The 23,811-nt window shown below is 52.3% G+C and overlaps 1 protein-coding gene and 1 long non-coding RNA gene across 3 annotated transcripts in view; one reads left to right on the forward strand and one right to left on the reverse strand.

Moving 5' to 3' along the window:
* Positions 1-22,057, reverse strand: ETV7 (ETS variant transcription factor 7). 2 transcript variants are annotated; one of them, XM_070585999.1, is made up of 8 exons: positions 21,351-22,057; positions 19,430-19,565; positions 8,482-8,646; positions 7,939-8,064; positions 5,800-6,030; positions 4,297-4,439; positions 2,571-2,671; positions 1-2,455 (listed from the first exon to the last, which is right to left on the reverse strand). In XM_070585999.1, the coding sequence occupies exons 1-8, from the start codon at positions 21,354-21,356 to the stop codon at positions 2,338-2,340; spliced, it is 1,026 nt and encodes a 341-aa protein (XP_070442100.1). In that variant the 5' UTR covers positions 21,357-22,057; the 3' UTR covers positions 1-2,337. The 2 variants fall into 2 exon arrangements, with proteins under 2 accessions (XP_070442100.1, XP_070442101.1); XM_070586000.1 differs by lacking the exons at positions 19,430-19,565; positions 21,351-22,057 and adding an exon at positions 13,674-13,821.
* The window catches only part of LOC139077497 (uncharacterized), a 14,090-nt gene continuing 10,759 nt past the window's right edge, over positions 20,481-23,811 (forward strand). Inside the window, exon 1 of the long non-coding RNA XR_011530074.1 lies at positions 20,481-20,660. This is a non-coding gene — a long non-coding RNA (uncharacterized lncRNA). The remainder of the gene's footprint in view (positions 20,661-23,811) is intronic.

Genomic DNA, 23,811 nt, shown 5'->3' on the forward strand with positions numbered 1-23,811 from the left:
TTTTTTCATAAATTATTTACTGTTGACTTTAATGTAACCTGGCAAAAAAAAAAAAAAGACAGACAGACATGGCTGGCTACTTTTTTAAGTCATGAGAATATATTTCCTGCTTTTTTAAATTATTTGTGAGGAAATTCACCTTGACATGTGTAGTTTTCAGTGGCCCATCAGTTTTCAGGAATCTACTTGTGTAAAAATGGATACAAACCCAGAGACTCACCTGGTGCCAGGAACACAGCAGGTGCTGACTAATGCTTGTGGAAGAAGGGCTGAGTGAATCCCTCATTCCCGGCACCCAGGTGTCCAGCCCAGCCAGCACCAAACGGGCCTGGGGAGGTGGGGAAAGAGTAAACCTCAGCCCAGGCCAAGCGGAGAGTCCGAGGGTCTGGGACCTGGGGCGGCGGACTCTGCCCAAGCCTACAGCCCATTCCTGGCTCCAGTGGTCCTGGCATTGAGTGAGACTCATTGCCCTGGGTGAAGACACAGTCCCTGGGATACACAGCAGTTGACAACATTAACACACCAGCAGGCAAACGCCAACATCATAACCGAAAGAAGTGACTTACAACTCCATCCTCTTGTTTAAACCTCTACATCTTGGACCCACGAGCAAGATATGAGACGAGAGGAAATATGGCAATGTCAGAGGCCAGCACACTGAGCTGGGTTTTGTGACCCTGGGCAAGTCATTCCCCCTCTCTGGCCTCAGTTGCCTTATCTACAAAAGGAGAGGCTAGACAAGTTGATTTTGATGGTCCCTCCCAGTCCAATTCTGTAGTTCTGGGTTGGGGATGATGAGAAAAGATATGGGGTGTGGGTTCATCCTAGAGTGAAGTCAAGGATGGAACAGTCCCTGGGCAGCAGAAAGGGGCCGAGGGTTTTCCTACCGACGCTTTTTGCCCAGGCCACCTGCCTGGCCCCTTCTGGGGTGGAAGTGTCGAGAGCTCAGGCAGGACTAAGCCAGGAGTCTCCCAGCTCATGAGCTGTCACAGCTTTGAATCCCAAAGTCTGAGACCCTTATCAGCTTCTCCTGTAGAGTGACTCAGGGCCAGCTCAGGCTCACAGGACAGGGGCTTTCCTGGCTGGATGGATGCAAGAGGCCAAGGTGGTTTCCTCCTTCCAAGAAAGAAGATGCAAATCCAAGAAGCTCACTCCCCATGCCCCACCCGCCCCCACTCCCACTCCCCACCCCTGCCCAGAGGCCCCAGCCAGTACTGGGGGTTGGGGAGCAGAGAGGAGAAGCTGAACCCATAGGACAGAGGCACTGTCATGCCTTAGAGCAGCTTTGGCTTTGCAGCGTCGTCTTAGCTAACCCGGATTCAGTGCTCCTCACAGAGCATTTCACAAAGACCCTCTCAGAGAAGTTTCCTGGCAATCCTGTGAGGTCAGGTCAGGAGTAGCGTCCCCATCTTACAGATGAGAAACCTGAGGCTCCAGAGGTGGAACGACTGCCCAGGTCACATGGCAGACACGGGTACAGAAGCACAGGAAGCCACGTGGGGGCAAGCTTCACTGGGTCACAGTCACAGAGTCACCAAAGGACCGAACACTGAGGACAAGTGGGTTGGGCCAAGGGAAATGAACTCTTCAGCAAAGATGCTGAGGACAGAGGGGTGGGGCGCTGGCCTCTGTTGAGAAGCGCCCAATACATTCAGAGGCCCCAAAAGAAAACAGGCGACAGCACTGGGCTCTGGACAGGTGTCCGGCTCTGCAAGCCCCTGCCCCGCGTCCCCGTCTTCAAACCTGGTGTGTGAACTGAATGAGAGACAGTCTAGGTTAGGACCCTTCGCACAAGGCCTGGCACCTAGCAAGCCCTTCAGTGTCAGGAGTCATTATTGCTTTTATTACTGAGGCTGAAAAGCAGTAATTCTTTTTTCCATCTCACGCATCAGCCCCCTGAGGGCGGGTTTTCAGGAGCACGCCCCGTTCACAGATGAGGAAAGCTGAGGCTCAGTGCTCCCTTCTTCTGTAAACCGAAGGAGTTGGGTGGGATGCTCTCTCAGCATCTGACTTCCTCTCCCAAGCTGGGCAGGTACCAAGGGGCAAGGCAGGGAGAGAGTTCATTTCCTGTGCCCCGCTTAGCCCCAGGGCTGCCCTATTCGAAGAATGATGCCCCCCACCAACGTCCCGGATGTGGGGCCTCCCAGTTCTCGGCCCTCCCGGGTCCCCAGGCAGCCTCGAGGTCTGAGCCAACAGCTGTGATCCCGTGAGTGCAAAACTCAGCTGGGAGTGCCCACTTGCCCTGGGAGGAGGGAGGGGCCACCCTGCAGCCAGCTGCCTCCGTGGGAGACTCAGGCTCTGCCCATCGGTGCCGGGTGCCCGGAGTCCACGTGCCCCTCATGGAGAGACTGCCCGAATCTCCTCCTTAAAATCCGGCCTGTCCTGTTCCTGGCTCTCCAGCTGCTCCAGGCGGCTGCCCTTGTCCCGGGTGGTCTTCCCGGGTGTCTTCAGAAATCTACAATTGAGGCCCCAGCAGCAAGTCAGCCCCCACCCTCCAGCTGCAGGGGGCTTCCAGCCCACTCGACCGCAGCCCCTCTTCCCCTTCGCACCTTGGCCCCTAGTCTGCTCACCTGAACAGGAGTTTCTGCCCGGGCTCCTTCTTGATGATGTTCAGCTTATAGTAGTGGCGCAGGGCACGCGACATCTTCTCGTAGGTCATGTTCACCCGGTTCTGGAAGGCAAAGCAGCCCCACATCACCCCCTATGCCCACCCTGCTCCTTCCAGGCCTCGGTTTCCACATCTGGAAGGAACAGGTTAGACTGGATGGTTTCACAGCCCAGGGTTCTGTGAGGGCGATGAGAGTTCTCTTGAGTTTGGAAGGAGAAAGGCAGGGGGAAGTCAGGGGAGAAATAACGCAATGGTTCTCTCACCTACCCCGCTGAGAACCACGGGGCGGGGGTGAATCACATGCTGCTTTTACATGGCAGTGTCCCAAGGAGTAACAAGTAACTATATGCTTAGTCAGAGGGACAGCGTGGCGGCTGGCATGAAGGCCTTGCCACCAGCCGCGTGACTTTGGCCAAATCATTGTTTCCTCTCTCGGGGGGTGGGCAGCGCAGAGTAGGGGCAATGAGGCTGGGCTTTGGTGTCAGTGAAGCCCCAGCTCCACCATTTGGCAGCTGTGTGACCTTGGATAAGTTTCTTTACCTCTCTGCGGTTTTCCCGGCTATAAAATGAGGATAAAAACATCTGTCTCACAGATTTGTTGTGAGGATTAAATTAGTGAATGCATGAGAGAACTTAGCATGGTGCTGGGCATGTCGTATGTGCTCATTAAACGGAACTGCTGCTCTCTGGGCCTCAGTTTCCCTCCCTGTACTATACGGGGATTGGACCAGATAAGGATGCCCAAACTTCCGTCATCCTATCTGCCACCAGCACTGCTGAGAGGCAACAAATAGAACAGAGCATAGAGCCACGGGGTCTGGTTTCAAGTCCCTGCTCTGCCACCTACCGGCTGCAAACTCTTGGACAGGTTGATGAGCCACTGTGTGCCTCAGTTTCCCCATCTGATAATACCTGCCTCACGAGGTCGTGGCGAGGATTAAATGCGTTAATACAGGTGAAGCCCTCGGAGCGTGCGGGGCAATAAATGCTGTACCACCTCAGGAAATGCTCAGACTGCAGATTATCAACATTGGTGATAGTTTTCTTTAAAAGATTCATTTTTTTAACTTAAATGAATTTATTCATAGACAAGGACACTTGCTTTATATCACCACGGTAAGTCATGACATTAACATAGCAGTCAAATTTTTAAATTCTAATTCTTACTAAAATAAATATTTAATTATTAGAATTTGGAGCAAACCACCCCAAATCCCCTGGCAGACACCCATTTTGGGTGTGGGTGTTCCCCATGTTGGGAATGCTGGCCTCAGTCGTCCCCAGGCCCTTCCAGCCCTGACACCCGATGCCCCTGTGGGGACTGAGACCTGGGTTTCCGTCTCAGCTTCCTCCAGGGAACAGCTTCCTCATCCGGCTCAATGGCCCCACAGCATCCGATGCTCAGTTCATGCAAACGAGCTTCGAAAGGCTCAGATGCTGAGCAAACGTGGGACTGAATGATCAGAAAGCAAGATTCCTGAGTTATGGGGTCAGTCCCCATCCTCAGGAAGCAACAGCCTTTCCCTCAGGATTTCCCAATATAAAATGATGCCAACACTTCTGGGGCTGCTGGTGAAACATTCTGTCAGTTGAGGACTGTCCCCTAGTGCTGAGGGGTCCACTCTGACCCCCTGCCCTCTCCTCTGCTGGATGTGTTGACACCATCCCGCCTGCTGGCTGAGGTTCACCTTGTGGTTTCCCCAGAGTCTGGCGAGCCCATTTGGATCCACAACTCGGAAGATCTTGGCATTCTTGTCTTCCCACCTGATGTAGGGCTCGTACCTGGTGTCAGAGAGCAGCTGGTACACGTAGTCCCACAGCAGCCGGCAGTCTGTAATCGAGCACAGGGGCTGCAGACAGGGCACTCGCCTGGAGCTGTGAGGCAGCACGGGGGCTCTGGGGCTCCAGAGGCTGGGCCCAGACGTGCGGCAGGACAGTGAAGGTGACAGCGGTAACAGGAACGGCCACTCGGGGGCTCATTACTCAGCATCTCATTCAATCACCCCAACCCCAGGTTATCCCCGGAAGAGGAGAGGAAGCCAGCTCAGAGGGGCACAGACGGGTCCTAAGTCGCCCAGCTCCTAAGCAGCAGGCAGAGGGGGAGTTCTAACCCAGTTCTGCAGAGACCAAAGGCCCCTTCATCTGCGGGCAGGTGGTGGGGCAGGCAGTGGCCGCAGCCTCCCAGTCCGTCCCTGCCCCTGGCCCAGTCACTCAGCCCCCTGGATCTCTGTTAAATAAAGTTCGTAACATCCATCCCCTTGAGCCCCCGACGGGAGGTTAGGGAAAATCAAATGTGCCGTAGTGGAGGCAAGCGGCAGAGGGCGCCTGGGAGCAAGACCTGACGTCCCACCCCAGGCTGCCTGCGGGGTCATTTCAGCCGGTCACCCAACCTCTTCCAAGCCAGTGTCCTCTCACGGGGTGACGTGAGGATTAAGGAACACAAGAGACCAAGGCACGGTGCCTGGGAAAGAGGAAGTGCTCTAAGAATGTTAAGCATTATTATTAAAAAGACCAAATCATTGCGTTTTAGTGGTTCCCAGCCATTTCAGAACCAGGCTTCTGCCCCCTCTGTGCTGTCTTAGAATAAATGTCGGAGCCCCGCCATGACTAGAAAACACCCTTTGGAAAGGCGGGCAGCTTATCTGTCAGTCTGTCTGGCTGCCTGTCTGTTGGTCAATCTTTTAACAATGAATGTGGAGTGGGAGTGTATCACCTGGTTAGAGCTCAGGCTCTGTAGCCAGACCGCCTAGGTCCACAACCCAACTCCACGACTTACTGCTGTGTGGTCATGGGGAAGTCACTTAACCGCTCTGTGCCTCATTTTCCTTACCTGTAAAATGGGGATAACAATACTACCAACCTCAAAGGGCTATTGTGGGATTAAATAAAGGCTTTAGAACCATACCTGGCACATAGTAAATACTCAACTATTTAAAAACAAATAAAGTTTTAAGGGGGGGATACTCCATGTCAATCTGACTGGCTGTGACTGGCTAACTGTCCGTGTCCTGGAGACAGGGTGGGCTTGGTGATCCAGATTGCGGCCAGAACACAGGATGGTCACCCCACGCCCCCAGCACCCAGGACAGACCCTCTTACCCCCCAGATCTAAACAACCCTCTTCCTTGTCACCTCTGGGACTCGGCCTCAGCACACATCCCTCCAGGCCGGGGACACACCCTCCTACTCACCGGCGATCCTGCCGTCGATGGGGGCCCGCGGCATCGGGGGGCGGGGGCAGACCCCCTCAGCCCTGCAGCCGAGCTCCGCACAGTGAGGCAAGGTGAGGGACTCCTCCCTGCTGAGGGGCCACCTGGCCAGGCCGGGGGCATCTGAGTGGCTCAAGGAGCTGGCAAGCCCCAGGTCGGGTGGCAGCTGCAGGAGGCCCCTTTGGGGGGCCACCTGAAAAGGCCCGGTCCCCTCTGTAAGCAGATGAGCACTATTGATTCTGTGGTCCCTGAGCACCCCCAGCCCAGACCCCCCTCCACGTCCTTCCTGGGAGCCCGTGGGGAGCACCCCTAATGCTCTTTCTCCATCCTGCCCCTGGTCAGTGGAGGCAGTGGAGGCCTCGGGTGGGGGCCAGACAGCCCAGGTACTAACCCCGGTTCCCACACAAGTATCTTAATCTCTCAAACCTGTTCCCTCATCCGTACAATCTCTCACAAGGCCCAGGGGTGACAGAGCCAGGCCCAGAGCCCAGGGGCCCTGATTCTCCATCCACCCAATGAACATTTGTTGAGATTCTTCCATGAGCCAGGCATCATTCTAAGAATCTTGGGAACACATCACTGAACTCAAAAAAGCCCTGCCTCCATGGAGCTTATATTCCAGTTAGGGTGGGGCTGGGCTAGGGGGAGAGAGAGGATTAAAAAAAAAATAGAAACAGTATACAATGCAGCTGGGGTGGGGGCAGGGAGGGGAGGCGGGGAACGAAAGCACTATAAGGCAGATAGAGAATCCTGGGAAAGGCACAGTTGCCCACTGATCAGAGAAGGCCTCAGTGACATGCTAACACTTGAATAGACACCTGAGGAGGTAGAGGAGTGAGCTCTGTGGGTGTCTAGAGAAGAGAATGCCAAGTAGAGGGAAGAGCAAGTGCCAAGGCCCTGAGGCAGGCGTGTCTCTGGCTTGTTCAATGAACAAGGAGGCCAGTGTGGCTGGAGCAGCATGACCAAGGGGGAATGGGGTGGGAGAGGATGGCAGAGGGCAGGGAGGTTATTGTTAGGACTGTTGCTTTGACTCTGGGTAAGATGGGAGCCACTGGAAGCTTTTGAGCAGAGAAGTGGCAAGACCCAACTTATGAAGCTCTCTGGCTGCTCTGTTGAGAACAGATCATAGGAGGTGAAGAACGGAAGCAAGAAGACCAGTGAGGGGTGTCTCCAGAGGTGATGGGGGCTGGACCACGGCAGCAGTGGAGGGGCGTGAAGCAGCTGGATTCTGGGTAGATTTAGAAGGCAGAGCCAACAAGATGTGTTTACAATGGGATGAGGGTGGGAGAGAAAGAAAGCAAAGATGACATGCAATGTTTTGGCCCAAGCAGTCGGAAGTATGGAGCTGGGTTTGCTGAGACAGGGACGCCTGGGAGAGGAGCCGGGCTGGAGAGGAGTGAGGGGGCAGGGGGCAGGGCTAGTCTGAGGAGCTGTTAGGGCTCAGATGCCTGTTAGAGACCCAGGGGAGGTGTGCAGCAGACAGCGTGGGGTGAGCAAGTCTGGGATTCAGAGAGGTCCGGGTATACACGGAATCATCAGCACTAGATGGTATTTGACACCCGAGACCAAATGAGATTACCCAGGTCTGAGTGCAGACAGAGAAGAGAAGAGGCCCCCTGCGCCCCGGGGCACCCCAACATCTAGAAGTAGGGGAGAAGAGGAGAAACCAGGAGACTGAGAAGGGGCAACCGGTGACGTGTCCAGGAAGCCAAGGGCAGAGTTTGTGGGGGCAGATGGCCCCTGGGTCGAAGGCTGTGAGAAGTCATAGTGTATGATAAGGACTGAGAGGGGACATGGACAGCCCCATGCTCAGGGCCCTGGAGACCCTGGGCAGAGGGGTCTCCATGGAGAGATGAGGAGGAGAGGAAACTAGTCGCCACACAACTCTTTGCTGGAGAGGAGTGAAGAAACGAGAGGAGAGGCACAGCTTCTCAGACGGCCACAGCACCAAGGGCCGCCAGGAGGGTCCAGAGGGCAGAGGTCAGGTAAGGAGGCGGGACAGGGAGGATGGGGGAGCTGGCCCACACCCGGCCTCTGTCACTGCTTTGCCTGGAGGAAGCCCCGCCTCCACCTCCCAGTGAGGCCCATTTCGGGGAGGGTCTCCGCGCAGAGCCGCCTCACCTTCCTGGAGGCAAGGGCAGTGCTGGGGGGATATCTTCTGCCTGAAGTCTCCTCCAAAAAAGGGCCCACACACCAGAGCCCGCCGCTGGGTCTTGATGTACTGGAGCAGCTCATACAGGACGTCACCTGGGGGTGGGGGCGGGAGGGCAGGCTGCTGACCAGGCCGGCGGGGAGGGCTGGCCGTGTTACCCTGCCATCACCTGCCTCTCGGAGGAGGACTAGCATGTCCCGTCTCAAGCTTAGCGCTGATGGAGATGAGAGGTCCTAGTGTGGAAAAGGGTGGGGAGACCAGGGCCGCGGCGACAGGGAGGGGAAAGTGAGAGGGTGGGACAGGCCCCTGGGGCTCTGAAAATAAGCCCCAAGTGGACTCCTTTGCTGCAGGCTCTAGCTGGGAACCACCGGGCAAACATCTGTGCAAAGAAGGGCGTCTGCAGTGCTGGGAGGTGAGCACGATCCTCCCCAACTGACGCCCCACCTCTCCCCTTGGACCTAGCCGGGTGTCCATCAGAACGCTCCAGGCGGAAACCAGGGAGTTGCCCTGACCTGAGCCTGGTGCGCGGAGCCGGAAGTCATCCTTGGTGAGGATGCAGAGGGCGCGGCCGTTCATGTCGAACCCGTGCTCCCGGGTGGGCTGCAGCGCGTACTCGCCCTCGGCCCAGCGCAGCCAGTGCAGCACGTCCTCCCTGCTCCAAAGCGCCGGCTGGATGCCTGCAACGCGAGGACACGGGCTGGGGGGCGGGCACGGGGTGGGGGGCGGGGGGCGGGAGCTCTCCCCCGTCAATCACTCAGCCTCCTATCTCAGCCCTCACTTGAATGTCGCCTCCTGGGAGAAGCCCCCTCTGAACATGCCGTCTGAGCAGATGCTCTCCTGTCCTGCCCCCCACGCCCCGACACTTTCTCTGTCACTGTGTCTTGTCCTTTTCCTTCCTGGCACCTTACTCTCTTTGTAATTACATTTTACATTTGATAAAATCATGTGTTTATGTTTACTATTATCTACACATTATGTAAGTAATCACTTATTTATTTTTGGTACCCCTCCCCCCGGGCCTATTTACCAATTATCCACTCAACAAATGATTAATGAGGAAGTACTATGTGCCAGGCACCGGGCTGAGCGTGCTGGGAACACTGCTGTATGCATTCAGCACCTAGGACAGTGCCTGAAACACAGTAGGTGCTTGAGAGTGTTGAGTGACTGCAAGAACGACCCAACAGTCCTATGAAGAAGGTGCTAATATTACTGTTTTCCAAACGAGGAAACTGAGGCTCCCAGAGGTGAAGGCTCACCTGAGGTCACACAGGTGCATGCGGTACAGCCAGGCTTGCAACCTGGGTGTCTGGTTGCTGTATTCTTTGCTCTGTTGTGCCAACTCAGATGTGGGTTCGCTTGGGGAATGGCCCAGGGGACAAGGGGGTCTCCTACTCCCAGACTCCAGTCTCCAGCAACACTCAGCCAGGGGCTGCTTTCCTTTATTCCCCGACACCTCTATTCGCCTGGGCCTGTGACACTCCTAACACCAATCCTCAGCCCACCATCAGGGTCGCCTCCGCAGAGGCTCGTTCTGACTCGCTTGGGCCCTCAGCACTCTTCCTTCATGGGCCCTACCTCCACTAAAAAAATTATCTTTTATGACTGCATTGGTATAAAGAGGAGGATACTGTTATATATTAAAACATTTTCTTCTGCCTAAAAGTTCATTTTTTTCTTCCAATTTTAAAAGAATTGGAACATTTGCCTGGGCCCCTCACAGGGTCGGGCCCCCGGCACTGTGCCCACTGTGGTGGGCCGGCCCGGTGGTTCGCTGTGTGAGGGACGTCTCCTCCCCAAGAGCTCCTCGTCCCTCTCAGAACCCCCAGTCGTGTGAGAGTGGAGGAGCTCAGGGCTCATCGGGTCCAGTCTGACAGGTAGGGAAACTGAGGCAGAGGGGAGCAGCGACTGCCCAAGGCCACACCATGGCAGTGACAAAGACTAACCCAAACTCTGACTGCCTTGTTCCCAAGACAACACTGGTGTTCGTGTCTGAAGAAAGAAAGATGTGCGCCATCTACTCATTCATTCAGTCAGCCAATCCTAACAAGCAACAGCCATGTGTCTCACAAGGTGCCACTGCTGGGGACATGGCACAGAGCGAGGCTGGCAGGAGGGAGGGACCCCAGCAACCCAGGACTCGCCAATGACAGTCCTCGTCAGCGGCACTAAGAGAAGGCGCACTGTGCTACAGACACAGAAAGGAGAGCAGCGTGGCCCGCCCTGGGAGGAAGGGGACCCTCCCCTTGCTTTATTGTGGGACCCAAGAATGCATAAAAGGAAAGAATAAATGTCTGAAATCAACCAAAAAATTATTTAAGGGGAAAAAGAAAATAGAGATGACAACTGGCCTGTGCTGTACATCATGTACAAAGCCATGATGTAATCAACATCTGATCGCATTAACCTAAGATTGACAGGTATCATTGGAAACGACGAGGGAGCCCAGAATTCGTGTGTGTGTGTGTGTGTGTGTGTGTGTGTGTGTGTGTGTGTGGAAAGTTAATACATGACAGAGGTGAGATTTTAATTCAGTGGGAAAGGATAGTTAATTTAAGATATGGTAAAAACCACAACTGGGTCTCCACCTGGACAAAAATATATATGGACCCTCACCTCCCACCATTCACAAAAATCAATTCAGATAGATTAAGGCCTAATGAATAGAACAATAGAAATCTCAAAAGAAGTAGAAATAGGAAGCCACATGCCCTAAACAAGGGTAGGGGAGACCTCAACCATGAAACAAACTTGGAAGCTATAAGAAAAAATGAGGGGCCGGCCCCGTGGCTGAGTGGTTAATTTCGCACACTTCACTTCGGCAGGCCAGGGTTTGCCGGTTTGGATCCCGGGTGCAGACATGGCACCATTCATCAAGCCATGCTGTGGCAGCGTCCCACACAGAAGAAACAGAATGATCTACAACAAGGATATACAACTATGTACTGGGGCTTTGGGGAGAAAAAAAAAAAGTGGAAGATTGGCAACAGACGTTAGCTCAGGGCCAATCCTCCTCCCACACACACACACAAAATGAAAGACACATTTAGCTACCTTAATTTTTGTATGTGTGGCAAAAGATATCATAAACAAAACTAAAAGAGGACAGATTTGGGGGAAATATTTGGAATACAGATGGCAGATAAAGGGTGAACGCCTATCATAGGTCAAGAGCATCTCTAAATTGATTTTTTTTAAAAAGGACAAAAAATCTTACCAACAGGTCGCAGTGGAGCAGGGTTTCCCAGCTTCAGCACTACTGACACTTCAGGCCTGAGAATTCCTTGCGGTGGGACAGCATCCCTGGCCTCTACCCACTAGATGTCAGCAGCACATCCCCACCACGAGTTGTGACAACCAAAAACGTCTGCAGACATCACCACATGTCCCCAAGGGGAAGGGAGCAAACTCCCCGCCAGATAAGAACCTCTGCAGGAGAGCAGATCCACTATAAAAACCTATGGTGAGACAGGTCACCTCAACAGTCAGGGACACGCACAGTCAGAGAAGAAGGAGGTGTCATTTTAATGAAGACCCCGCACCCGGCAGGAACGCAGGGAAAAGGCTGCCTTGCTGGTGGAAAGAGAAACACAGAGCCTCTGTGGGAGATCAGTCTGGCGGTTACAGAAGTGAGTCACAAAAAGCTGAATGGTGTAAAACTCAGAGACCACACGATGGTGACATTCAGGTGTCAGGGGCGGCTGCCAGGGCCCCCGGGGCCAACTGGCAATTGCTTTTTTATGGGGTCGCCTATTTCATGATGTTTGAGGCTGTCTCTGATTCCTGCGTCAGAGGTACATTTTCCTGTGTTTGGCCAGAGGGTGGGGATGGATTCCACAGCCTTCTGGCCGTTCTGCCTCCATGAAAACACTAAAATTACACTAAGAGGGGAAAACCCTGAACTTGGCAGACATTATCAACTGCAGATGTGGTCCTGCTCCCAGGCCCAGAGAGACAGGCAGGGGACTTCCCAAGCTGTGTCTGAGGGACCCTGAGGCCCCACACAGCCCACAGGAGCCCCTGGAGATGAAGCCTGTCATCTTCCTGGAGTGGAATTTGGTTTTTCTTTCACTGCCTCCTGCTCTCTTCTACCCTCACCTTTCAGCCCATTGCTGCCAGCACTTCCAGTCCAATAAATAAAGAGAGGGAACCTTCTTGTTCCTCATGTCTTCAAAGATGTTAATGTCAAAAGGCTTTTCCAGGGGCCTGGCCCAGGGGCCGAGTGGTTAAGTTTGCATGCTCCACTTCAGCAGCCCAGGGTTTGCTGGTTCGGATCCTGGGTGCAGACCTACACACTGCTCATCAAGCCATGCTGTGGCACCATCCCAGGTAGGAGAACTAAATGACTTACAACTAGGATATACAACTATGCACTGGGGCTTTGGGAGAGAAAAAAAAAAAGAAGAGGAAGATTGGCAACAGATGTTAGCTCAGGGCCAATCTTCCTCACCAAACGGCTTTTCCAATAGGACTTGATCCCCAGGAAAGGACCAAGTTCCAAGAGTGGGTCAGCCACCAAGGCCTCAATCAAACCAGCAGTGGGTCAAAGCCCCTCACACCAGTGGAAATGCCACTCACTGGATCAGCCACCTGGCTCTGGGCCAAATCCCCAAGCTCAGGGTCTGGGTTCCAGCTCAGCCCCTTGCTAGCCAAGTCACCTCATCAGCCACTCAACCTCTCTCAGCCTTAGTTTCCTGCTCTGTGAAGTGGGGTAATAACATTGCCTCTCTGGGCTGCTGTGCTGTTTGCGGGGCAGTGCGGTGCAGTGGTTGGGAGCTCAGCATTTCCACTCCTAAGGAAAGACCATGGTGGACACGTCCACAGAAAGACATGTATGCAAATGTCCACAGTGGCTCTGTTCACAGTAGAAAATAACTGGAAACATCCCAAATAGCCATCATCTAGAAAATGGACAATCAAATTGTCATGTTTTCACGCAACAGAATGCTGCTTGCCAACAAAACAGAAAGTACAAATGACGGCTACATGCAACGCGTGGGTAAACCTCAAAGATATTACATTGAAGGAAAGAGGCCAGACACAAAACTACAGTCAATAGTTCAGTGCTAATAAACAGTGCTAATCTAGGGAGAGAAAGCAGAATAGGGGTCGCCCTGTGGAGGGGAACTGACTGGGAGGAGACAGGAGGGAACGTCCTGGGCCGTGGAAATGGCTGGATCTTGATCTAGATGCCCTCGGCTACACGCACATGTACGTCCATAAAAATTCACGGAGCTGTACACTTAAGATTTGCATGCTGGACTGTATGCAAATTATACCTAAAAAAATAAAAAGTAAAAGTAAAAACATACAACAGCAACAAAAAGTACCGATGATGCTGCCAGGTCAGCTGTAAATGCCAGGAACTAAATGACTGTGTCTCAGTTTCATTATTGTCATGAGGACAATGACAAAAATAGTACTAGCCACACAGGGCCGTCACGAGGATTCTAAGAGATAATCACTTTAAGACCAGTGTCCAGCACGTGGGATGTCCTTTCCAAGGCAGACGGAGCGCCTGCTGTTCGATGAGGTAACACGTGTAAAATGCTTGGCAGGGACCCAGCACACCTGAGAGCTCAACACACACTGGCGAGTGTTACCTAAGGTGCTCGCTGCCCCCCCTGAGGTCTCCCTCCCAGTTACTGGGGTGAGCCTCTCTGGGTCTCCCCTTCCCGGTCTAACCCCACCCCAGGAGCCTCACCTGCAGACCAGCCCGTGGCTGCTCCCTCTCCCGGCAATGATCCATCATATTTTCAGCTCCTCCACATCTACCATCATCGTCTCTCAGGACTCTAGCCTGCTATCATCTTACTCTCTCTGCCCCAGTGACTCGCTCACTGGGGATTTCCAGCTTGGCCGGCTCCCAGCTTCTGGGACAGATCCAGGAAGAGCCCCCAGCTGGTGCAGTCTCTGAGGAACTCTCTGCCCAAGACACAGCTGGAGGGCTGGGATGTCTCCCTGAAGAGTCAGCACTCCATCCTCCTCACCCCAGAGCAGGGTTATGGGGACTCTCCTCCTCCTCTTCCTCAGCTGTATTGTCCTCCACTGCCCTTACCACTGGGCTTAGGGCTTCCTAGGTAGTCCCCCCGCCCCGCGCCCAGAATGTCATCTCCACAAGGCACACACTGCCGGTCTCAGTCCCTGCGGCATCTCCAGCCCCTAGAGCAATGCCTGGCACATAGTAGACGCTCCATAAACACAAACTATCTAAATGAGTGAGCTGAGCAAGCAGTGAGGGGCCTGAGAGACTTATAGGCATGCTGACCAACGCCCTCTCCTGCCCCCCAGCCCCACCCCAGCCAGGTCTCCCTTCCTACAGCATCTCTTTCATTCTCTTGCTCAAGAAACTAACATGGCTCCCGACTATCAACCCCACCAAGTCAAAACCCCTCTGTCCAGATTTCAACACCCACTCGAGCCGCCCCTCCCCACCTGGTGAAAGCTGTGTCCCCCTACTCCTTACCACACCCCTGCAGTTTACTAGGTCAGTGACCTCCAGAAACAACAGAGCTGGACCAACCTGTAGCAACCAAATAGAACTAGCAGCTGGCTTTGACCTACGGACAGGGTCCCCAGGAGGAACACAGGAGACGATGTAAAATTCTTGGCTAGTCTCCTAAAAATGGGAGTTGTCATCATCTGATGCTGAAGGCTGTCGCTCAGAGTGAGTGACAGCTGTGGGGTCTGAGGTACACAGGCTCGAATGGCAGCTCCAGTACTTTACTGTGGGTGACCATGGACAAGATATTTCCCCTCACTCTACAGCCAGTTTTCACATCTGTAAGGGTGGGGATAATACAAGAATCTACTTCCCAGGCCTATTTGAGTGTATTAAATCAGACAGGTATACAGAAAGCCCAGCACAATGCCTGGTCAAGAATAAAAACCCAACAAATGGCCTTTAGTATGATTATCAGCGTCTTCACTGGTGGAGCTTGCCCCAAACAAAGGAACTATCTTGTTTCTCTACCATGACGACTGTGGTTTAGCAATTACCATTGTCCTTAGTTGACTTCATGTCACTGTCTGTCCAGAGTCCCCTCAGATCCATCCCCCCATTGCTTGTCCTGGTTGTCTTGGCTGATACTGCTTTTCTTGGTAATCATATGTGGCTTTCTGGTTGTCACCAGACTGTGGGGGCAGGGCCAGCACGTACAGTTGTGTTGTGTACTGCACAAAGGCACTGTCTGATGGAGAAATGGGAGAGTGGGGATGTGGTCAAGCCAGGCTGGGTTTGGCTTGGCTTCTTCCCAAAGAAGGAGTCAGCTTAGGGGTGGAGAGGCTTTTTGTCCTCAAATTGTTGGTTTGGGGAATCTTTGATCTGTTTGTTGTTGCCATATTCCCTTTCATTGTTAGGTGACAGCACCACTGTCAATACGCACAGCTTCCAGAACATTCTAAGTTTCTAGTCTCCATGCTCCCTGCTCCATCCCATCTCCCTCTTTTACACCTGCATCCATCTAATTTCCTGCTTCTAATATGCCACGATCCAGGGCAGCATTTCTCAAACCATCCTTTTTTTTTTCTTTTTCTTATTGATGTAACGTTGGTTTATACCATTATATAAATTTCAGATGTACATCATTATATTTTAATTTCTGTGTAGACTGTATCATATTCACCTCAAACCATTCTGACCTCAACTCACAGTAAAAAATACATTTTTATATCATGACCCACACACACGTATATGTAAAGAGCCAAATCAAAGTATTCATGAAATCATAGCTACTACTACTATCTATGATGTACTCTGAAATGTACTATTTCATTTTTTAAAAGTTGACCTACTAAATTGATTTTCCCTCCTTAGTGAGCCTTGACCAACACTGAAAATCACTGTTAGGACTCAGCTGCATAAAATGAGGCCCTTGAAAGCACTTCCAGCAGCAACAGCCCGGCCTAGGAGTTTAATAGCGATGCAGATCTCAGGCCCCATGCAGACCTGCAGAATCGGAATCTGCATTTCCAAAGGCTCCAGGAGACTCACGTGCACGTGAAAATTTCAGGTACCCTGGTCTGGGATTCCAGGAAGCCACACTGGCAGAATTGTATCAAGCACTAAAATCAGTGCTGGGGACTCTCTCATAAGTGAAGGATGTGAACCTGAGCAAGGGCACGAAAAATATGCTGACACTCGCCAAGGGCCCTTTTCCCTTGTTGTATGCTGCCAGGGAGCTGAGGAGAGGTGCCAGCCCTTTGCCCTAAGTGACATCTGAAAATCAGAGGTGGCGCTGTACATCGCCTGTGGCTTAGTCACAGCCAGGAGCTCTGAAAGTCCACTTCAAAACACCAGGATGTCTCAATCCCTCTGCATCCAACAGCGGGAACTTCATAGAGCTTTTTTCCAGGAATAAACTCCTAGAAAATGAAGAGACTCCGGACCTGGGTGTGAGGCCCCATGAGGCCATTAGCATCACAGATAACTTTTGTTCTCTCTCTGTCATTGAATGAGGCTGTACTGGTGACCATCTCTAAACTGCCTCCTCTGAAAATCCCCTGAGTTGTCCCTTGAGGTGGCATCACCTCCTCCATCCCACCCCACCCCCCCCAGGGCAGGGGAGGAGCGAATCCTCTCTCACTGTCCACTTGCACAGAGGGAAGTATAGTTGTGAATCTCCTTTTGTGAGTGGGGGACACCCTGCTAGAGCACCCCTGGACCCCACCCCTCCATCCCAGCCCACCTCCTGTCTCTAGACATCACAGTCATCCTCGGAGTGGACTTTCCGTGCTCGACTGCACATCTTTGTTTATTTCAGGCAAACAAACACTGGCGAGTGCGCTCCACAGGGAAATGCCTGGTGGGCTCCACTTGGGCGGACTCCCAAAGCCGAGCAAGATGCGTTTTGTCTGTTCACCTTCCCGTGGAGGCAAATCAGCCCTGAGGATTAGAATGAAAGCTGGAGGTGGAGGAGGGAATGGGGTGGGCGACTTGGAATAAATGTCAGAGAGATGCCCAGCGATGGAAACCTAATTTCCAGAAATGTGAGAAACGGGCTGACATCACCCCAGCCATGTGAAAGGTCAAACCCTCATTTGGTGTCAGCAGTTTGCTCACTGGGGATGTTGTTTACAGGAAAATGACTCATTTAGCATACCCTATCTTTTAAGACTGTTAGATATTTACTAAGGGCCAGAACTGTGTTGTCTGAATATTTTCAGAAGTAAATATGAGTCATGGAATCTAAGACGAGAAGTATGGGAGGTGCTGTTGGTGCCCCGCCCATGGCCCTTGCTCTCACCTCTACACTCTGGGGGCGGCAAATGCCGAATGCCGGCCTCTGACTCTGCACCTGACTCAGCCCGTGCCCAGGGCACCTGAGAAAGCTGGGAGTCAGCACCCCTGGCAGCAGCCCTCATCCCATCATGCTTGGGAAGCGGGTGGATATAGACCAGCTGCCTTACCCCAGCGTTGGGATAATTCAGGGTAGGCTTTCACTGTCCCCCGAGGTCCCCACTGGGACTGAGCTCCAGCTGCCCACAGTGCCACCTGGCCCAACAGAACGTTCTCAGACTTCCTTCTCTCCTCTGTGGGGAAGAATTTCAGGGTCTGCTTCTGGAGAAATCTAACCCAAGGCAATAGGACTGTACCTCAGGAGCTCTTAATAGGTCATAATGGCCCTGTATCCCGAGTGGAGTAATCAGGGAACAGGCTGGCTTACAAGAGGGAAGACATTCCTGTCACTAGAAAGGTGCAGGAAGACCGGGTGACCATCTTAGAGGGGCCCCACCAGGCTTCAAAAAATTAAAAGGCTTGTATAATTGTATTTACCGAGGTGGTGATTAAACTTTCTAAATCCCCACTGCTCTTCCCGTGCCCTCTCACCCAGGGACCTTGAGCTGGTGCTGGGGGAAGGGAGAGGAGGGAAGCTTACACAACCTCGGGCAGCGCACAACCTCCTGGGCCTCAGACTCCTCACTTGGAATACGAGGGAGTTACCTGAGGCGACATCCAGGGTCTCTCCCAGGGTCGAAGTTCTAGGACTTGGCAAGCTGGTTGTGGGAGCGGTCTTTGACTATCGGGGGAGACGAGAGGGGACAATCCAGAGTGCCCTGCACAGAAGCCCCTCCCTGTCTGAGGCTCCGTGTCCTCAGCTGCCATGAGGGGACTGGGTTAGATGACCTCTAAGAGCCTTCTCAGCAGCAACAGTCAGGGTCTTCAGGACTGGCCCCAAAGTCCTGTTTTCCTTGTCACCACGGATTGGCCTGGGAATGGAGCCTAAATCCTACTCTCTGTGTAACTGTTGCCAAACATCTCCTTGCAGCAGCCCTGAGCCCCCAAGCTACCGGCCAGGGCTGGCATTTGGACCAAATGAAGCAACACAGGTTCCTTACAGAGCTCCCCACCCCATCCCCAAATCGCACTGCCACTGGGGTTCTCTCACGTCCGGGAGTCCCCACCTTCCTTCTAACGCTGAAAAGACAGGCTCTGTTCCTTGCATTTAAAGAATGCCAGGCAGCGGACGGCAGAGGTATTTGGGGGCAACAAGCTCTTCCCAAGGCCTGTGAAAAAAAATACCCCACATTCTGCTCAGTTCTGTCAGTGGTTCAAAAAGCAGGTTGTGGCCAGAAAATTGGAAAGATGTGAAATCAATAAAGCAGTGTTCCAGCCTCCAGGCCAGCTGAGCAGGAAGGGGTCAGGACACTTTCCAATCCAGGTTAGACGTGACTGCCCTAAGACTCCCTCCCAGAATAAAGATCCCACCAGCAGTCAGCTAGCCACCTATCCCATGATTTCCACGGCTTGGGAAGAACATTTAAGAATCTCTTAGAAGATCATCAGCAGGACGGAGGTTTCACCTTAGCACGGAGAGCCTGTGTGATCCTGAGCATGTCACTTAGCTTTTCCACCTCTCAGCTTTGCCGTTTGAAACACAGGCACAAATATGTTAATCTAAGCCTGCTCCATGGCCATGAGTTTCCTGGGGCAAGAGCATTACTTAGGAAAATGAAATGAAACGATACCACCAATGCATTTCCCATGGTCATCTTTGGGTGGATTTGATTGTTCTATATATTCTTCTCATGCTTCTCTGCCATTTCCCAATTTTTGATTACAAGCACATGCTACTTTTATAACAATAAAAGTTAAACATAATTATTTAAAAGAGGGCTCTACACACATACAGTTGTTCACTGTTTAGCCCCATCTGGCTTCCTCACTGGCAACGTCCCCAACTCTTTGCCTTTAGGCTGGAAGGGACCCAGCAGCTCATGCACCCTAACCCTCATCTGACCAATGAGGAGACCGCCCGCCCTCACGTGTGGCCCTGTCAGCTGTACTCCCCGCAGGGAGAACTCACATTTACCTCCTCTGACCTCCTCACCAAGGAAAAGGCAAAGATAACCCAGCAGAGAACTAGCAAATGGAGGAAAGGCAATTTCTTAGATCAAGAAGTTTATGCATCACATTGACGTCCTTTAAACACATCGGCCTTCCTCCTCCCCTGTACTCACGGAGTCTTCCTGGCAGCTTGCAGATTGGCCCCTCGCCCAGCAGGTTCACTCGAGAGGCACCTCGGGCTTGGGTCTGGGTGCCTGGGGAAGGTGTGGCTGCCTCAGGGCTCACAGGAGAACTGGCCAGTGCTCCCTCCTAGAGAGAGGAAAAACCAGGGCCATGAAAGTAGAGCCCCTTGGTGAAGGGTCAGTCATCCTTAAATGTATCAATAATTTTTTTCAAAGGGAAAGAGCATCTATCTCTGCATCTACTTTAAAGGTGGGAACCAGGGGCCGGCCCCACGGCTGAGTGGTTAAGGTTCTTCACGCTCTGCTTTGGCGGCCCGGGTTTCGCGGGTTCGGATCCTAGGCAAAAACCTAGTCCATCATCAGCCACGCTGTGGAGGCATTCTACATACAAAGTAGAGGAAGATTGGCATAGATGTTAGCTCAGGGCTAATCTTCCTCAAGCAAAATTTAAAAAAAGAGGAAGACTGGCAAAGGATGTTAGCTTAGGGTAAATCTTCCTCACACACACACAAAAAAGGTAGGAATCATGGATGTCTTCAGCTTGTCAACATCTTGTGCAGACTGGACACTTGATAAATTACATCTTTCCCATTCAAGCTTTTCACGCATGTGCCTAATCCCAGCAGAGGGCTCCCCTGCCAAGACTTGACTTGTAAGCTAGAAATCTGAGGACCTAGGACTCACTGGAACCTTGGGGAGAAGACACAGTGAACCTGAGGGGCCAGGATACAAAGACCTTAAATCAGAAATAAATAAACAAGTAAATGTTATTTTCAAAAGAGAAAAAGAAAGGATAAATCTCTGAATCCCAAGGTCCCATCAAGTAAAGTCTGTATCTTTACAGCTTTACAAGCTGCCCAGCCCCCAGAGGTGAGGTGGCTCATCCATCAGGATGAAAGGATGAAAAGAGTGACAGAACTTTGTAGAAACAGGAGGATCCTGGGGGCTCATGCTCAGCCAAAGGAGGCCACATCATGAAAAGTAAAAGCGAAACCAGTCCCAGCAAGGGTCATTTTCTCATTCTAGGATCCTCAAGAGCATTACATTCATCTCTCGGTGTCTGAGGAGAGCCATCTGCAGAAAGACTGTGGATCTGGAGCCAGTGAAGCAAACTCCAGAAGCCTTGGCCAATGCAGAAGAGGATTCAACACCTTTCGGGGAGCTCTCGCCGCACTGCTGGTCGGCTCCCAGTCCTGCTGCCCCAGTGGATGCTGTTTCCCAGGTAATCCAGCCTCAGAGGCTGCCACCTGGCCACTGGGGCTTGCAAGCTGGAGAGCTAGGACCTGCAGGAAGCTCCTTGTCTGCTCCTCCACCCTCTTCCAGGCATGAGGAATGGGGAATTCCAGGCTGTGACTGCCTGGAAGAGGCCAGCTGGGGAGCTGCTGAGGGTTCGAGCTCCGTGCTTCAGCATGAAGGTCAGGGAGAGGTCTGATAAAATTTGGATGTGAATATGGATCTTAGAGATGGGGAGGGAGAGGAGAAAGGCCTTGGAGGTGGGAAGTGGGCCCGGATCTGGGGGTGGTTCTGAGGCTCCTAGGGAAATACGGCAAATGGAGGGCAAATGGAGAGGGACAGCTAAGGAGGGAGGCCCCTGCGGGGCTGCGATTGTCAGCTGTGAAGGTCTGGCTTGTGTAGGAACTTCCAGGGACTTCACATCTGGTTGATGTAGGGGTAAGGAGGGGGTAGGAGGAGCAGTATAAAACGCAGAGGATTTCAAAGAGAGAGCGAAGGGCTGGAGGTGAGTCAGGGGCGGTGAAGGGTGGATGGTGAAGTTTGGGAACGCGTTGGAAAGTAAGATTCCAGCCAGAAAAAAGATCTGAAAAAATGGGTACGGAAATTGAGGTGGTGGAGAAGGGATAGGGGGCAGGTGGCTCCGCGGGCGCGCTGCGTGGTTCAGCCGTCAGGCTCTTACCTGCATTACAGGTGGAGGTGAGGGAGCCACCCGGCTGTTCGTCGTGAGAGCTCCACTGGCTGCGGCTGCTGGGCCCTAGGCCGGCGCTCTCAGGCGTTCCTTCCCCAAACCCTCACTTGGCCCTGAAAACTGGAAGGTCGCGTGGGAGGAATCTCTTTCAAGAAGCGCCGGCTGGCGTGCGCTTGGGTTGCCAGGGCGAGCAGGCGCCGAGGGCTCTCCGGTAATTGCTATCCTTCCGGGAAACGAAAACGAAAGAGCGGGATCCGGCTTCCACTCCAGCCCCGGCGGGCTCGGGGGAGGGCATAGGCTAGCCCCGGCGGGAGCGGAGCCCCAGGGCGCTGTCCGCTCGCGGGCAGGGAGGCGCCAGTCCTGCTCGCATCCTCTTGCCGGTGGACAGCCCCTCGGGCAGCCTGACCCCGGCTCCTAGGGGGACGCAGATGGGATTCTGCGGGATCTGGGGAGCCGAGGGAACCCCTGGTCCCGCGCTCCGGACAGCGACAGACCAACTTCATGTCACCCTGTGCGTCTCTGCAGATGGATGAGAGGGGGCTTCCCATGCTGTCCGCCTGGACCAGGTGCCTCGCCCCTTTAGGCACGAGTGAGCTTCCTAGCTCGACCGGCTTCCGCCTGCCGTTTGGCTCCACTGCCCTGGGCCCAGCGCCACCATCAGAGCGCCTGTGGTGCTCCTGACCGAGAACCAAGTACTCAGTGGATCCCCACTGGCACCTGTCCCCAGGCCTCTGGCTGCTCCAGGTGTGGCGCCCATCCACCCATCACCCGTGTGCACCTGCCTCAACTTCCACTGCCTTGAGGGGAAGCCAAGAGAGCTTGTAAGCACTAAAGTAGACACACTGCCAGAGAAAAGGAGGGAAGAAACCTTAATAACCTGCCAAAAATCTAGCGGTGTAGATGCTGTTATAAAGAAGGCTTAGGGCCTGCCATGGTGGAGCGGTTAAGTTCACGCCCTCCACTTCAGCGGCCCAGAGTTCCGCCAGTTCCCATCCTGGGCGCAGATGTGGCACCGCTCATCAAGCCACGCTGAGGCAGCGTCCACATAGCAGAGCCAGAAGGACCTACAACTAGAATATACAACTATGTACATGGAGGCTTTGGGGAGAAAAAAAAAAAGAGAGAAGATTGGCAACAGATATTAGCTCAGGTGCCAATCTTTAAAAAAAAAAAAAAATTAGAGGCAGGAGACAGAAAAAGCCATGCCAAGAAAGAAAAAAGAAGATTTAGCAGTGATATACCATGAGCTCCTAGAAACCAGTAAGAACAAGGCCAGAAACCCAAGAGAAAAATGGACAAAGGATATGTATAGACAGTCCACATAAAACAAAATGACGAATGGTCCTTGAACATAGAAAAGGATGCTCAGACTGACTCATTATAAAAGATGTGCAAATTAATTATTCTGAGATATCATTTTTCACCCATTAATTTGGCAAAAATTCATAAGTTTAATAACATAATCTGCTGGAGAGGCTGCGAGTAACGGGCCCTTCACTGGATGTGTAAAGTGGTCCAACTCATGGCGGGCAGTACATCAGGATGTAGCAAAGTCGCAGATGACATTCACCCTTCCCCCAGCAATCCCACTATTGGAAATGTATTCAACAGATATACCTGCACGTATTCAAAATGCCCATGGCTATTTGTTTCAGCACGGCTCATAATGCCAAATGATTGGAAACAACCCAGGCATCCATTACAAAAGGGGCTGATGAAATAAAGTATGGTACATCCATTTAGCAGAATACGGTGCCGCGTCTGACAGAGCTCTCTGTGGACCATGGCAAGCTCTCCAAGGGGCAGTCCAGCACAGCACTGAGGGACTGGGACTCTGCGGACCCTGTCTGGCTTGGAATCTCAGCTATGCCACTTACTGGCTGTGTGCCCTTGAGCAAGTTAGTTAAGCTCTACGCTGCCTCTCTCTACTATTACCTCAGTTTCCTTAACAATAAAACAGAGCTAATAATAATACCTGAGTCATAAGGTAGTTATGAAGAGTAAATGAATTAACATTTACTAAGATACCTAGAACAGTGCCTGACCACCATGCCAAGCAAAAAAAATCAAGGAACAGAACAGTGTGTATTACATGCTACCTTTTGTGTGTAAATATATATATATATATATATTTTTTAACTGGTATTTGTACAAACTCTGGAAGGATATATAACAAACTAATAAACATAATTAGGATTCAGGATAGAAAATAAGAGCAAGGGTTTTCATTATAAACCTTTTTATAGTGTTTTGATTTTTGAACTATGTGAATAAATACCTATTCAAAAAAATAAAATAAACAAATAAGAAGGAAGTTTTAGGACCTGTTCCATGCCAGCAACCCAAAACCTAGGTGATGATGGAAACAAAGGCATTGCCTGAGACAGACTGAAAAAATAGACATTTCCCTTTGGAAGGACAAAGATGATGTTACATATGATCAAAGTCTACA

Source organism: Equus przewalskii, chromosome 19, assembly GCF_037783145.1.
Source record: "Equus przewalskii isolate Varuska chromosome 19, EquPr2, whole genome shotgun sequence".
Classification (NCBI taxonomy): Eukaryota; Metazoa; Chordata; class Mammalia; order Perissodactyla; family Equidae; genus Equus; species Equus przewalskii.